Source organism: Hemicordylus capensis, chromosome 3, assembly GCF_027244095.1.
Source record: "Hemicordylus capensis ecotype Gifberg chromosome 3, rHemCap1.1.pri, whole genome shotgun sequence".
Classification (NCBI taxonomy): Eukaryota; Metazoa; Chordata; class Lepidosauria; order Squamata; family Cordylidae; genus Hemicordylus; species Hemicordylus capensis.
The window spans coordinates 292650659-292664435 of NC_069659.1; the positions used below are offsets into that span (position 1 = coordinate 292650659).

Sequence of the window (13777 nt, forward strand, 5' to 3'; positions counted from 1 at the left end):
CCTGTTCTTAACAGTTTGGGGCTGCATTCCGAGTCTGCAACAGCCCCAGGGCAAAGATTACAGAGATGTGCATCATGTCAATGATTATATTTAGGATTTCCAGGATAAGCCTTCGAAAATGTGCACTTTATCACTCTGGTAAGGCTACATAAGCTCCTTGGATGCCCAATCCCATTTATTGATATTTCCTACCCATTCTGATTCAAAACCACAAGCCCATTCTCATGACCACAAGCTGAGTAGGGGGAGCATCCAGCCAGGCTCCAAGCCGTGTGCTCATTCCCGAGAGCTGGTTATATGTTGGCAACAATTGAGGTAGGACAGGAAAGCAATCATGTGCTAGCCATGATCTAGGTGGGACAGCAGCTGCCAGCTAACATCATTTACTCAGCATTGTATCAAGGGTGGAGGAAAAGTGCTGTCCTACCCATTGCAACTAGTACATGATCATTTTTCTGCTCTCTTGCCTTGATTTTTGCTGACACACAATTGGTTCTTGGGAGCACACACAGGGCTTGTAGCCTGGCTAGATGCTCCTCCTATCCAGCTTTTGGTCATGAGAATGGAACCCATATATCTCCGCCAACCTGCTCACTTGTGCATCCCTTCTTGGTGCATATATTATCTCTTGGAAGAAAGGAATAATAACTATGTGATACTGAAGATGTGATTCCCATCTTCTGCTAAGCCAGCATGATAACATCTAGTAACATTTTCTGTTGTGTAGGTTTCAGAGCAAACTAAATCTAAATCTAAATCTAAATCATTATTGTTACGGTCATTCGACCAGCAAAACACAAAGTACAAAAGCTTTACATAAAAGCAAACTTTACATAAAAGCAAACTTGGTCAAATAAAGTAATAAACTGTTAAAACATAAAACAAAACCATAACACATGTGTTCATCCATTACAAAAAAACTGAGGGCTCCATGCATTATAATAATCTGAAATTTAATTTAATCCAGCCCCATATCTTGCTTCTCAACATTCCTTATCCTAGTCTTATTAGCCAGAAAACAGTACTTCACCATGTTATAAGATACTACATCCCAATGGTCTGTCAAAAGTAATTCCAGATAGAACTGCTCAGAACAACTGGGGTATGCTGTTAAAAAAGGACTTGTACATCTCTCCCGCAAAGTTCGATAAAACTGACAATTCAAGATAACATGGGCCATTGACTCCACTTCCCCAGAACCACAAGGGCAGACACGCTCTTTATAGGGGATCTTACAGTATCTCCTCTCCCGGACAGCCGTTTCTAAGGCATTACACCGGGCCAGCGTCAGAGCCCTCCGGAAACTAGGTACTAATATTTTATTAAGGTATCTTGCTGGGCCAGACAGTTATGTTTGATTACCTATGTAAGTGTCAACCCCTATCTGGCTCCTGTCCATCTGTTTCTCCATATCCATAATGCGTTGGTGCAGACATGATCTCGCTCTCCCATAGCCCAAGACAACCAGATTATCGCTGGAGAAGCCATAGTAGTTCAACCCCTTCTCCACATAGTATTTCCACCTAGACTTATATATATCATCCAACACTAAGGGTGCTAGTCCTACTGGCTGAAAAATCAACTTCAGTCAATATTCAAATATTACCAGCCAAACACTTGCCTCCACCCGAATCCAGCCTGCTTCCAATCGTAGAATTGCATTGGAGACACCCTAGGGTAGTTGGAGCACTCTTCTCAAAAACTTTGAATGGATCACCTCCAGCCTGGCAAGGTTGGAATAGATACCTAGCTGCGCTCCATAAAGGAACAACAGCCGGACTTTGGCTAAAAAAAGTTTAAGGGCAGCCGGAACAAACTATGCACCTTGCCTCCTATGAAAGGAGTTAATAGCTGCTGCTGCCCTCGAGGCATTTTGCATTATGCATTATGTATGCCTTGTGCGCATTCCTCCTAGTATTGGCCTGGAAGACTATACCCAAATACTTAAACTGTGATACCTGTTCAAGTCTATGTCCATTCAACATCCAACAGTGCTTCTTAGGTTTGTTGGCAAAAGCCATCACCTTGGTCTTTTCATAATTTATGGTGATCGCCTGTGAATCGCAGTAGGACCAGAGCAAACTGTAATTGCAGGCAATTCCCGTGTGTGTGTGTGTGTGTGTTTTGTTAATATAATGTGGAGAGCGAATATCAAGGTTCTTTCTACCTGATAGATGAACAAATAGTCATGTGCAGTACAACCCACTGAGTGTAATAAAATTTATTTGAGTAAACATGCATGGGAATGCACAGTCAGTACTTCTGAATGTGGAAGGAAAATATTTGATAACCAACCATTTAGTCATGGTTTTTCCAATTACATTTCCTTTGGCTTTAACAAGACAATTTCTCCCTTTTATAAAAGAAAAGCAAACAATTAAAAGATCCCTCAGTATTTAAGTATATAGTTCAGATGAGAAGAATCTGTGCTTGTACGACAGGTACTTTATAACATTTTTCATACAGTCCTGAACTATGTTTTTATGTCCAGCTGAGGCTGAAGGCTATAGGTTTGCACCTCAGATTTCACCTCTGAAGCTCATAAAATAAGAACTATCTGGGAAGGTGATATATTTAGCTACTTCTGCAGTATGTCTAACTTTAGCACCACTGGTAGTAGTGGTGGGTGCTTCCTTTCCCACAATACCTCTGCTCTATTACAAGCCAAGGACAGATTGTCTGACTGTCATGTAGCCAGGAGGGACATAGATTCTGGTGTAGATCATGCTTCTTGATAAAGAATTACAGTGAGGCATCTGGAAATATTCATGCTCAGGGATTATTTGAATGTAAGGCAGGGGGGATCCGTTTTCTGGCCTTGGGGTGAGGTACAGTGATTGAACTTTTTTTTTTTTTTTTTGCTGCTGCTGCTGCTGCGGCTGCAAGTAAGAAGACAAGGTATGTTTCACTTAGGACTTCTTGACCATAAAAAAACAAAGCCAAGAAAATAGCTGATTGTAGCTGAAGTGATCTCCCAGAAGGATTTTACACCTCTGCTGGGAACACTAAAGTTTGCTCAGGAACTAACCAAGATGATGATCAAGGAAACATCTTTGAGAAGGGACCCAGATTTACGAGGAGAGTTAGCTTTCCTTGCAAAAGGCTGTGATTTTGTTCTTCCATCCCGATTCAAGAAGAGGTTGAAGTCATTCCAGCAGGCCCAGGTTTGAACTTGCTTTTCTTTTTCTTCCTCTTTGTATCTTTTTATTGGGCCAAGGGTTGGAACTGTGTCTCCTTTGGGCTTTTCTATTTGCAGAAAGTTATTTGCACCAGATACCCATAGGTTTAAAAATAGGCTTCTAGGCATAGCACACAAAATGACCTATTGGTAAACAAGAGGAAAGAACCAAAAGGTATTTTTCTTCTTGGGGATAAGACTAACAACATGGACTAAGATTATTGAAAATGATTGCAATATTCATGTACTTTGTTAAAGGGCAGGGGGAATCCTGGATGTTTAAATGTATTGCATGTATTTTATTCTACATTCCTTAGTGATCCTAAATGTCAGTTGAACTAAATTTTGTTATACTGCACTTTTGAAAATAGTAGTTATTAAAAGTTAAAATCAATTGGCTGTAGAAGGGGGCATGTGTGTTTGTGGCTGCTACTTTATTTCTGGCTGTAAAGTGCCTTTAGTAAGTGAAAGAGTCTTCTGATTTATGCCAGGGCTTGACATTCAGTTAGGGAACTGCCAGTCTGTGTGTATGGTGGCATATAAATATGATAAAGTATGGTTTAAAGTGTCAACTCTTTAAGATGCATCCAGACCAGCACTTTTTGATGCAGTCTATTGCTGATATTCATGTAAGGAGGATGAATCTCATAGCCTTTTACTCTTTGGGGCACCATTTTCTGGTGTTATTCTGGCACTTGACTATTTGATTAATTCTTCTCAAGATCCCCCTTTTTTCTTCTTCTCAACACACTATATCAAATGCATGGAGGTATGTGATGAATCAGCCATTATTAAGAAAAAAGACTACAGTTCACAGAGAAAGAATCAAGTATGTATGAAAAATGTGGAAAGCCACTGTGAGTCCAAAGAGAAGTATGATGAAAAATATATTAAACAAATAAGATCAATTGCTGGATAATGAGGGTCAAAGGTGACATGCAGTGTGTGGAGAATGCTTTTGAGGCACTTCATACCTTATTTATTTCTTTGTTCTACAGGCATCTGAAGATCAAATGTATGTTTACAGTAGCTGTGATATTATTAGAAATTCCAACAGTTTCCCTCCAAACCAAGCCACATATAGTACTTTATGGACATGTTGTTGACCTACATAGAGTTGCACAGGCTGGGTTCATGGTACCATAGAAAAACAAGTTTGGGGATAAGACTTCTCTTCCACAATCCACAAAAAGCTCACCAGTCCCCTGCTATGGCAAAAAACCTGTGATGGGCTCCTGTAGGTTCTAAGCATGCCCAGTTGATGCAAAGATGAAGAGTCCCATCATGAGGGAGGAACATTCTGGCCCTTAGAAATGCTGGTTAGAAGCAAGATGGCAGAGAAGATTAAAGCTGCTTCCCAGCCAAACTCCAGTCAACAAGAAAAGCTCTTAAGGCAGGGGGAAGCACCTTGAAAGAACTTTGAGCAGAAAGTACTCTGTGTTGTCCATTACCTAATAGGTGATGGGTAAGAGAAGGAAGCAGGGAGATGAGCAGAACACAGTATGACTGACAAACAGAAACCAGACTGGTTGATAGGTAAAGTACATGTTGTCCTGAAAAGGAAGCAGGGCTCCAGCATCTTAATTATAGTGTGACATATTCTGTACCAACTACCGTTGGTACAGAATGTAGCAGCCAGACTAGTCTCTGGGATAACCCGAAGGGACTGTATAACAATGATTTTACTGGCTGCCAATATGTTTCTGAGCAAAATACAAAGTGCTGATTATTACCTATGAAGCCCTCAACAACTTGGATCCAGAGTACTTAAGAGAGCCTTTTTTGTCATGAACCCTGTCACCCATTAAGATCATCTGGAGAGGTCCAATTACAGTTGCCACCAGATCATTTGGTGGCAACTCAGGACTGAGCTTTCTTTGTGGTTGCCCCGGGGCCTTGGAATATGCTCCCTCTCAAAATAAGAGCATCCCCATCTTGGTTTGCTTTTAGGAAGATTGTTAAGACACACCTGTTTTCTCAGGCTTTTAACATAAATTAATTTTAAGCTGTTTGTTTTTATCCCATGCATTTGTTTTAACTTTTTATTCTGTGAAAAATAATTTTTTTAACTTTATTTGTTGTCTTTTAAATTTTCTACACTGCCTCGAGATACACATATCAGGTGGTATATAAATGCTGCTTGTCAGGATCCAGTAACCCCTCTGAACTAGCAGAAGTCTTCCAGCTCCCTGGGAGAGCTTTTAGGAAATGAAGAAGATGCAGTGTTGGCATCTTCTATCAATCAGTAGGATAGAGAGTGCAAAGATCTCTGTCCCAGTGATCAAAACCCCCAATATGTTTCTAATTTATCATTTAGTATACAACTAAAGTCCCCTTAAGTTGTTACAATCTTGGGTATGGGGGAATGGGAGCATATCAACTAGCCATGCTCCCTGCTCTCCCTGTGTTCAGTGCTTGCTTCTGCAGACAAGCACTGATCACAGGGCATAGCTATGGAACACTGCACCAGCAGGGATATGGCTAGTTGACACACTCCCCTTTCTACCCAGGTACAAGCATACCCAAGACTGTAATGACTAAAGAGGGCTCTGCCATTTGTTCAGTATTTTCAAGGTCAGAATGGCTCTCGTGCTTCATACCTACAGTGTATTTGTTGCCACTCGCTAACTTTCAATTCATTTGAAGTACTATCCCACCCCCCACTTATGTTTCTTTTTCTGCGGGAAAATGTCCTGCATTATTTTTCTAGGTCCAAAATAAACAAGAGAAGAAACCTGTGACTCCATCCCCAGCTCCTACAGATTTGACAGTCAGCCCGCAGTTGCTTCTGCCTGTGAATAAAGTAATTGTTGGTGCCCCTTTGTCCATAAACATTCCACGTTTCTACTTCCCCAGTGGACTTCCTAATGTCTGCAACAATCATGAGGAGACCATTGCCAAGATTGAGGCAATCTTTTCAGAGTTTGACGATGAGAAAGCCACAATTAATGAAATGGGGAAAATTTCAAAGGTAAGTGGTGTAACTTCTTGGCTTTCAGGACTATTCAGCGCTGAAGTTTCATGACAACATAATTCCTTACAAGGAAATATAACATGCTGTGTTAAACCATAGATTAGGAGAACAGGGTTGTATTAACTTCTTATCTGAGGCTTGTTTTGGCCTGAGGAAGAAATCTAAACTTGCACCACCTCAGCCACAGCACTGGCCTCTCTTCCACCTATTGCTCTATTATTTATATACTGCTTTTCAACAACAAAAAGAGTTCTCAAAATAGTTTACATAGGAAAAATAATTTAAAGCATGAAGATGATTCCCTGTCCCCAAAGGGCTCACCATCTAAAAAGACACAAGCAACAGCCACTGGCAGGCTGCTGCGCTGGGGCTGAAAAGGGCCAGGTGCTCTTGCCTGCTAAATATAAGAGAATCATCACTTTGAAAACTGCCTCTTTGTCCAGCTGAGAAGACTCAATAATATACATATACATATACATATGTGTGTGTAGAGAGCGAGTGAGCGAGCAAGCGAGAGAGCTGTAGCTAGCTGATGCCCAAGGGTGCTAATGTTTAAGGGCAAGACAGGAGAGGTAACTATTGAGAGGAAATTAGGTGGGCCATTGGGAAACCTACATTGGTTTTGTTGGCTGGATTGTTACTGTTTAAATTAGGCTTATGAAAAGACTAGGAAAGCAATCCCTTACTAATGAAAGCAAGAGGAATTTGTCTGGGTTAATGTGTAAACATAAAAGATATTCCCAAGTGTGTACATATTTGTGGAAAAAATATGGGTGGAGGACTAAGTGTACCTCATAAAGAACATTTCTGTTCACAAATGATACAGCAGACAGCACAGTTGAAACAAATCATAGGAACTGCAAATCTTGCATGACCATCAATCAAATTAAAAACCTGATATAAGTGCAATTAAAGCTACATTTCTGTCTTTCACTCATGCACACTTTCAGCAGGATAGAGTTTGAAAAGAACTTTTGAGGCACATGTGAAATTGGTCTTATGTAAGATATACTTCAGAGTAAATAGGCAGGGATGTATCCTGGCCTCAATTCTGTTTAATTTCTATATAAATCCTTTGGTGTCCAACCTGAATAAACGAGACATTCACCTACCTAAACTGGCAAATAAACATCTGCCGATCCTGCTTTATGTAGAGGACATGGTCCTGTTAGCACAGACCCCAACTGGGCTGAAGCGGGCGCTTGCTTCACTGAGTTTATATTGTGCTGAAGAAGTGCTGGAAGTTAACTACACCAAAACAAAGGTGCTGGTCTTTGCTAAATGACCTAAGTCCTGTTCATGGTCTATTAATGGCCATGCAATTGAATGTTAGAACCTTTAAATATCTGGGGGGAGTCTTCCACTCCGCAGGAGGGTGAAGAGTGCACCTTAACTACGTGACGCAAAATGCCCAGCGATCGGCCAATGCTATTAGCTCTTTTTATTTCAGCAGGGGAGTTCTCTTCATTCCAGCTGCCATAAAGCTTTTTGTAGCTAAAGTTTGACCGCGGCTCTTGTATGGTGCCCAACTTGGCCCTTATGAAAATTTTACCCGTCTGGAAGTAGTCCAAACCAAATTTTTAAAAGCAATATTTCAAGTGCCATGCTGCGTTTCCAATGCAGCTCTCAGACGTGAGGCAGGGGTTTATAGATTAGAAATACAACTCTGGCTGAGTATGTTTTGTATTTTGGTTGAAGTTGTTATTTTCCCAAGTGGGCTTGGCTCCCCTAACCCTTATAGATAGTTACACTTCGAGATGGAAGGTGACATTAAGACAGAAGCTACAATCTTATGTCCTTTCCTAGGAGGAGCTTATTAGGATGGGGTATGACCAAGCAATACAGATCATCAAACAGCATGTTTTTGATATGGAAATGCAAGAAGAGTCAGCCAAGCTGCCTAGAGGGGTTTATATAGGTAATCAGTTTTCAAATGTAAAACTTGCTGAATACCTAATCAACCTAACAGCAAAATTTAGAAGAGCTATGACCCTTGCTTGGCTAAATACACTTCCCGCTGCAGTTTTAGAGTGGAAGTTTAAGAAATTACCATACTCAACCTGCTTATATCTCTGTGGTTTGGGAGATATAGAAACAACTGCACATGTATTACTCTATTGTACATTTTACAAGGATATTCAAATTAATTTTATTTCTTCTTTTTTAATGAACTTTCCTGGCCACACCGATGAGTTTTATTTAGATTATTTGTTGTCAAATTTTAAAGACTCATTGTCTTGGAATATGGTCAAGTTCTGTTACGTAGTTTGTAAAATTCACAAAGAACTCACCATCTGATTACTGTTGTTAGCTGTCGTCTGTTTATTATTGCTGATCAATGACTGAAATAAAGATATCTATCTATCTGTCAGAGTAAACAAGCATAGGATTGGGCTGGAAGTCTATTAGGTTAAAATTAGCATGAAAACATTCAATTTTATCTGGATTTTGTCATTTTTTTGTTAAAATAGTTATTCTAAAACAACCAAGGATGGCTTTTCCAGGACACAACCCTGCATTCTATTATGCTATTTTATTTACAGATATGTTGCTGCCCTCTATACTGGAAAGCTCCCATGTTCAATGCATCAGGAGGGGAACGGACAGGATTTGTATCTGTACATTCATTTGTGGCTATGTGGAGAAAGTGAGTACACTGTGTAGAAAGATTCCTCTAAGCAGCAGGCCATCCAGCACAATATGCCCGTCTTTTGAACACCTATTTTTCTTTTTGTGTTACAACTGTGCCCTTTAAACCACGTTTTTTTTACACTCTCTTTAATTGTCTTCCTTTTAATGGGTGCTTTATTTCCTTAAATCCTTTTATATCTGTTCATTTGACAAATACCTACAGATTTTAATGGAAGTGCATAGTAGTCAGCAAGGACAGAATCTCAGATTTCTATAATATACATGATTTATGCTTACATTCACAGAAGTATGCCTGAAGTAATGTAAGAAGTTGTACAAATTAATATTTTGGTCCTTATGTGCAAAAACATATTGGCTTCCCAGTGCCTGTATCGAGGTCAAAATATGCACCTTTTTTGGTCATATACTTTGGTTCCTGGGCAGGTATTCAGAAGCCAGTTCTTCCATCTTGCATAAGAACCAAGATATTTATTTGCTCAACTGTTCTTACATAACTTTAGGCATGTTTATTAAATAGGTGAACAGAAAAGCAGCTGGAGAATCAGTCCTCAGTATTCTACTCTGAGGTCTTTTTTTCAGGATTTATGAATCATCATTATTATATCATCAGTGAACATAGTGTTTTACAAAGGTTCATACGTAAAAGATAGGCAGCTTTCTGGGCCTAAGTTGCTCACAGCCTAACAGACAATGAGGGAGACATCAAAGGTTGAGGACAAGAGTAGAAAGGGATGAATGTGAATTACAGATATTTAAACTTGGCTTGGAATGAAGATTAAGGGTTAAGTCCAAGGCCTTACAAAACAGCATGCTTTTGGTGCTTTAGGAAATCAAATTGCCAGGAATAATATTACATTCTTATTTCTCTTTGATAGGATATTACACAACTGCCACGATGATGCATCAAAGTTCATTTGCCTTTTAGCAAAACCCAACTATAACTATTTGGAACAGGAAGATTTCATCCCATTACTGCAGGTACGTGTGACTTGCTAACATGTATTAATCTATAAATCTACAAAAATAATGACAACATTTATTATTTTTAACCACCTCAAACACTTGGTGCTGTATAGTCAATGAAGAACAATAAAGCAGTAGTCTGCACAGAAGTTTGCAACCTAATCTAGAAAATAATTTTTATAATGTCACATAACACTGAAGTTAAAGTGCTGTTGGCAGCATACAGAAATGAGACAAATGCTAAGAAAATTATAATTCTTCCTTTATATTGGGAATGTCCAGCCCTTCTCCATGTAGGCTGAGATGCACAAGCATGGAGCTCATGCTAGGGGAGAGAATGCCACAGCTCTTTTTCAAAGTTGCTAGTTTGCCAGGTTGCATTCTTGTGGCTTGACACTTCCAGCGTCCTCCCAGACTGTACTACAACATGGCTTTGAGAATTGGTGGCTGCCAGTAAAGATTGCCACTCTCCCCACCTCCTGGCACATCCCATCCTGAGTTGGTGCTAGACGCACTCTCCCCCTGAGTAACCTGCAGATGAGAGCTGAGAAAAGCAGGATTACTTTGTGGAAAGCACAGAGAGGGCCTTCAAGTCTTCATTGCCACACCATAGCCTGTTATGAAGGAACACCATTAGTATAGCCATGACACAACGGGGAAGGGATGCAACATACACACAGCCCCTGGGGGGGCCCTGCTTAACGGGTCACTGAGTCCTTCTGTGGTTGAGTGGAAGATAGAAATGTGGATGTAGAGCTTCCACATCTTTCTCATTGTGCAGGGCCCAGGGATGGAAACCTGCCCAGCATACTTCTATATTTTTTCCTAATGTACTTCTCTAAAACACACTGAAAATGTTTTTCCGTCTTACTTAACTGTCCTCCTTTATTTTTCTGTCTTTAAAGGTAAATAAAAATGGCCCAACAGTTGCATATTGCCTGTGAAGGTGGCTTTTAACAGTTAACCTGGCCAAATGGCTACATAGTATTTTGTACACTCCCTAACTGTTTTGCATTAAATGTCTTTTAGGATGTAGTAGAAACTCACCCAGGACTGACATTTCTAAAGGATGCTCCAGAATTCCATTCCCGCTACATTACTACGGTAGGCTGCCTACATGTACAATATACTAGCATTCCTTTAAGCAAAGGTTTCATGATCCATTTTGAACCATGGCCAGAGTTACAAGAACAAATAATCATGTTTTTAAGCAGCATTATATTTCCCCCATTATTTTTAATGTGAATTTTAGCATCCATTTTTTCTTTTGTGAACTTTAGCATCTTGCTTGTTTCTCTTCAGACTTTGTTTGCTAAGGTGTTCACAGCGAAGGCTAAGCAATGCCAAAAAATGACCTGCCCATATAATTGTCTCAGAGATTCAGATTAGATCACTGTAATGCCCTCTCCATGAAGCTGCCTTTGCTCAGAAACTAGAGCTAGTCAGAATGCAGTGTTAACTGGAGGCAAGTCACATTTTGCCAGTTCTTTCTGGCTCAGTTTAAAGTGCTAGCTAAGTTTTGCCTTTAGAAAAAAACAAAATAAAAGAGGCTCACACCCCCTCCCATGAATCATTTCCTTTAATGGACATTCCATTATTTACTTGGGCTCTCACAGTGTTCCGTTCTCACTTCAGCTGCATGTCTGAGGCATAAGGAAGAACTCCCTAAATGGAATATTTTTTTAAAAAAAGTTTTTTTGCTAATCTGTCATGTTGTTTCAAGATGGTAGCCATTCAGAGTACAGACAATGCCTCTTCATAACCCATGTGTTGACAGTTGGATACAAATCAAATTAATAGCATATATGAAAGGGGATCCTACATAATTCTCACCATGTTGAAAGAAACAAAAGTAAGCTTCATTCATTCTACTTAGAACTACTTGCAAATTATTAATTTGCATTGTGGCTTTTAAGAATATTGTTTGCCAACTTGAGGATTTATAAGAAAAGGGCAGGATATAACTACTATATTTTAATTGATTGAAAAATTCAGGTATTTCTGAATCCTTAGACTGTGTGCATATTTCTGTTGCCCACCCATATTAGTCTACTTTATTCTTTTTATTACAAGCCACTATCAGAAATAGCACTTAATATTTGTGGGGCTTTGAGCATGTTTAAGTTTCCCCTAAGAATGAGTTCACTTCTGATTTGCAAATCATTTTTGTATTCTTTCAGGTTATTCAAAGAATATTTTATACGGTCAATAGATCCTGGTCTGGGAAAATATCTCTAACAGAGTTGAGGAAAAGTAACTTTCTGCAAGTATGCGAATGTTTTAGAGTCATATGGGCAATGATTGTTTTTTAAAACCCTTTTTGTTCCCATTCTCCAGTGAAACTCCAGAGGTTTCACTTCTAGAGTTCAATTTAGCAGAAGTTCATACAAATAAAGTGTTCTCTGGACAGCTAGGCAATTTGCTGCTGCTGCAGCTGCAAATTGAAAGATGCAAGATAGGCCTCCACAAGGACTGAAAGGGCCAGATAGCACCACCAGTGACAATATAACTAGAGTTTTTCTTTTCCTTGGATAGAAAACTACATCAGATGGTTTTATTTCTGTTTTCATAGCCTATGTAGCAATGTTTTTTGTAAAATAGTACAACCAGGTAGCTGATTTGGAATCTTCCAGACAGTAGGTCTCAAACTAAAAGAAATGTTCATTCTGTCCTCAGCTACTGTGACATAAAGTAGCATCTGTGTGGATGGAGTCCTGAGTGTGTACTATGGAATTCAAGCACTTTAGAGAGAGGTCCAATAGAAATGAATGGCCATATACCAATTGTAATTGTATTAATTGTAATTGTAATTGTATTTAATTGTAAACCGCCCTGAGCCATTTTGGAAGGGCAGTATATAAATCAAATAAATAATAAATAAATAAAATAATTAAGAATAAGTTTAGGAAGCACAGCTGTAGATCATCCTTATTTATTAAACGTCTATACTGCTCAAACTTTCATGTCTGGACGGTTAACATAAATAATTAAAACTCTCATAAAATGTTAAAACAATGCAACAATTTAAAATCAGCCATAAGCTTTATTTTATACAAATATTGTTTTATCTGGAGAGGAGCCCAACATCCTATATTGTTCATAATAAAAACACTTGTACATAAATAGAAAAAATATCCCAGTAGTTCAGTATATTTTATCATATGGGAGTCTCAGAATAAGCTTCATGTAGGAGTTGAAATGATTTTACTGGTTTGCGACTTTAAAAATTAAAATAACAAGGTAAACTTTTAAGGCTTCATTCAGTTCTTTTGCAGCTTAGAACATAGGAAATAATAATAAAGTTTGACACAAGACATAATTATAATCAGAATTTATGGTTAGCACCTTCTATATAGAATTAATTTATTATCACCTTTTCAGACTTTAGCCCTCTTAGAAGAAGAGGAAGACATAAATCAAATCACTGATTATTTTTCCTATGAGCACTTCTATGTCATTTACTGTAAATTCTGGGAATTGGACACTGACCACGACCTCTACATCAACCAGAAAGATCTGGCTAGATACAATGATCAAGGTAAGTAGAGTCAAAAGCAAGAGAAGCACTGGCTGTTGGTAATTATATGGATTAAAAATTCTTGGAGAAAGCAGAAGCCTATTGATGCAGCACAGCTGCGCTGTGCAATGGTGATAAGAAATGGATCAGCAGTACCAGGTGCTCCTTTATCACTTCTTGGAGTGTCAAAGTACTGACAAAAGGAGATGAGAGCTGAACCCTTTCACTATTAAGGGAACTCTCCCTTAAAGCCTATGATCTGCTATGCAATGGCCCTTTAGTGTCAAGCTGTACAAAAGTGCAGTCAAAGAGAACCTGGGACAAATGCATATTAAACTATAGTGATGTGCAAAGCGCTCATGTACGATTTAACATCTCTACAGTTTTTCAAATATTTGGGTAAAACAGGGAGTTAATTTTGTGTGTGAGGGGGGAGTTGCAGATTCCTGTTTCCTTGGGTGTCTCACCTAGCCCTAAAACCATCCCTGGTCCC

General features: G+C 39.1%; 1 protein-coding gene across 6 annotated transcripts in view; it reads left to right on the forward strand.

Moving 5' to 3' along the window:
• PPP2R3A (protein phosphatase 2 regulatory subunit B''alpha) overlaps positions 1-13777 on the forward strand; it is a 57544-nt gene that overhangs the window by 24860 nt on the left and 18907 nt on the right. For 5 of the 6 annotated variants that reach the window (XR_008320434.1, XM_053313089.1, XM_053313088.1 and 2 more), the window contains exons 3-8: positions 5889-6149; positions 8696-8799; positions 9680-9782; positions 10797-10871; positions 11948-12034; positions 13149-13305. Coding sequence is in view for 5 of the 6 variants with exons in the window: in XM_053313089.1 (XP_053169064.1) it covers positions 5889-6149; positions 8696-8799; positions 9680-9782; positions 10797-10871; positions 11948-12034; positions 13149-13305 (787 nt within the window). In the remaining variant the exon portion in view is untranslated. Of the gene's footprint in view, positions 1-2140; positions 3165-5888; positions 6150-8695; positions 8800-9679; positions 9783-10796; positions 10872-11947; positions 12035-13148; positions 13306-13777 lie in introns of those variants that run through there. The other variant, XM_053313092.1, reaches the window with a different exon arrangement.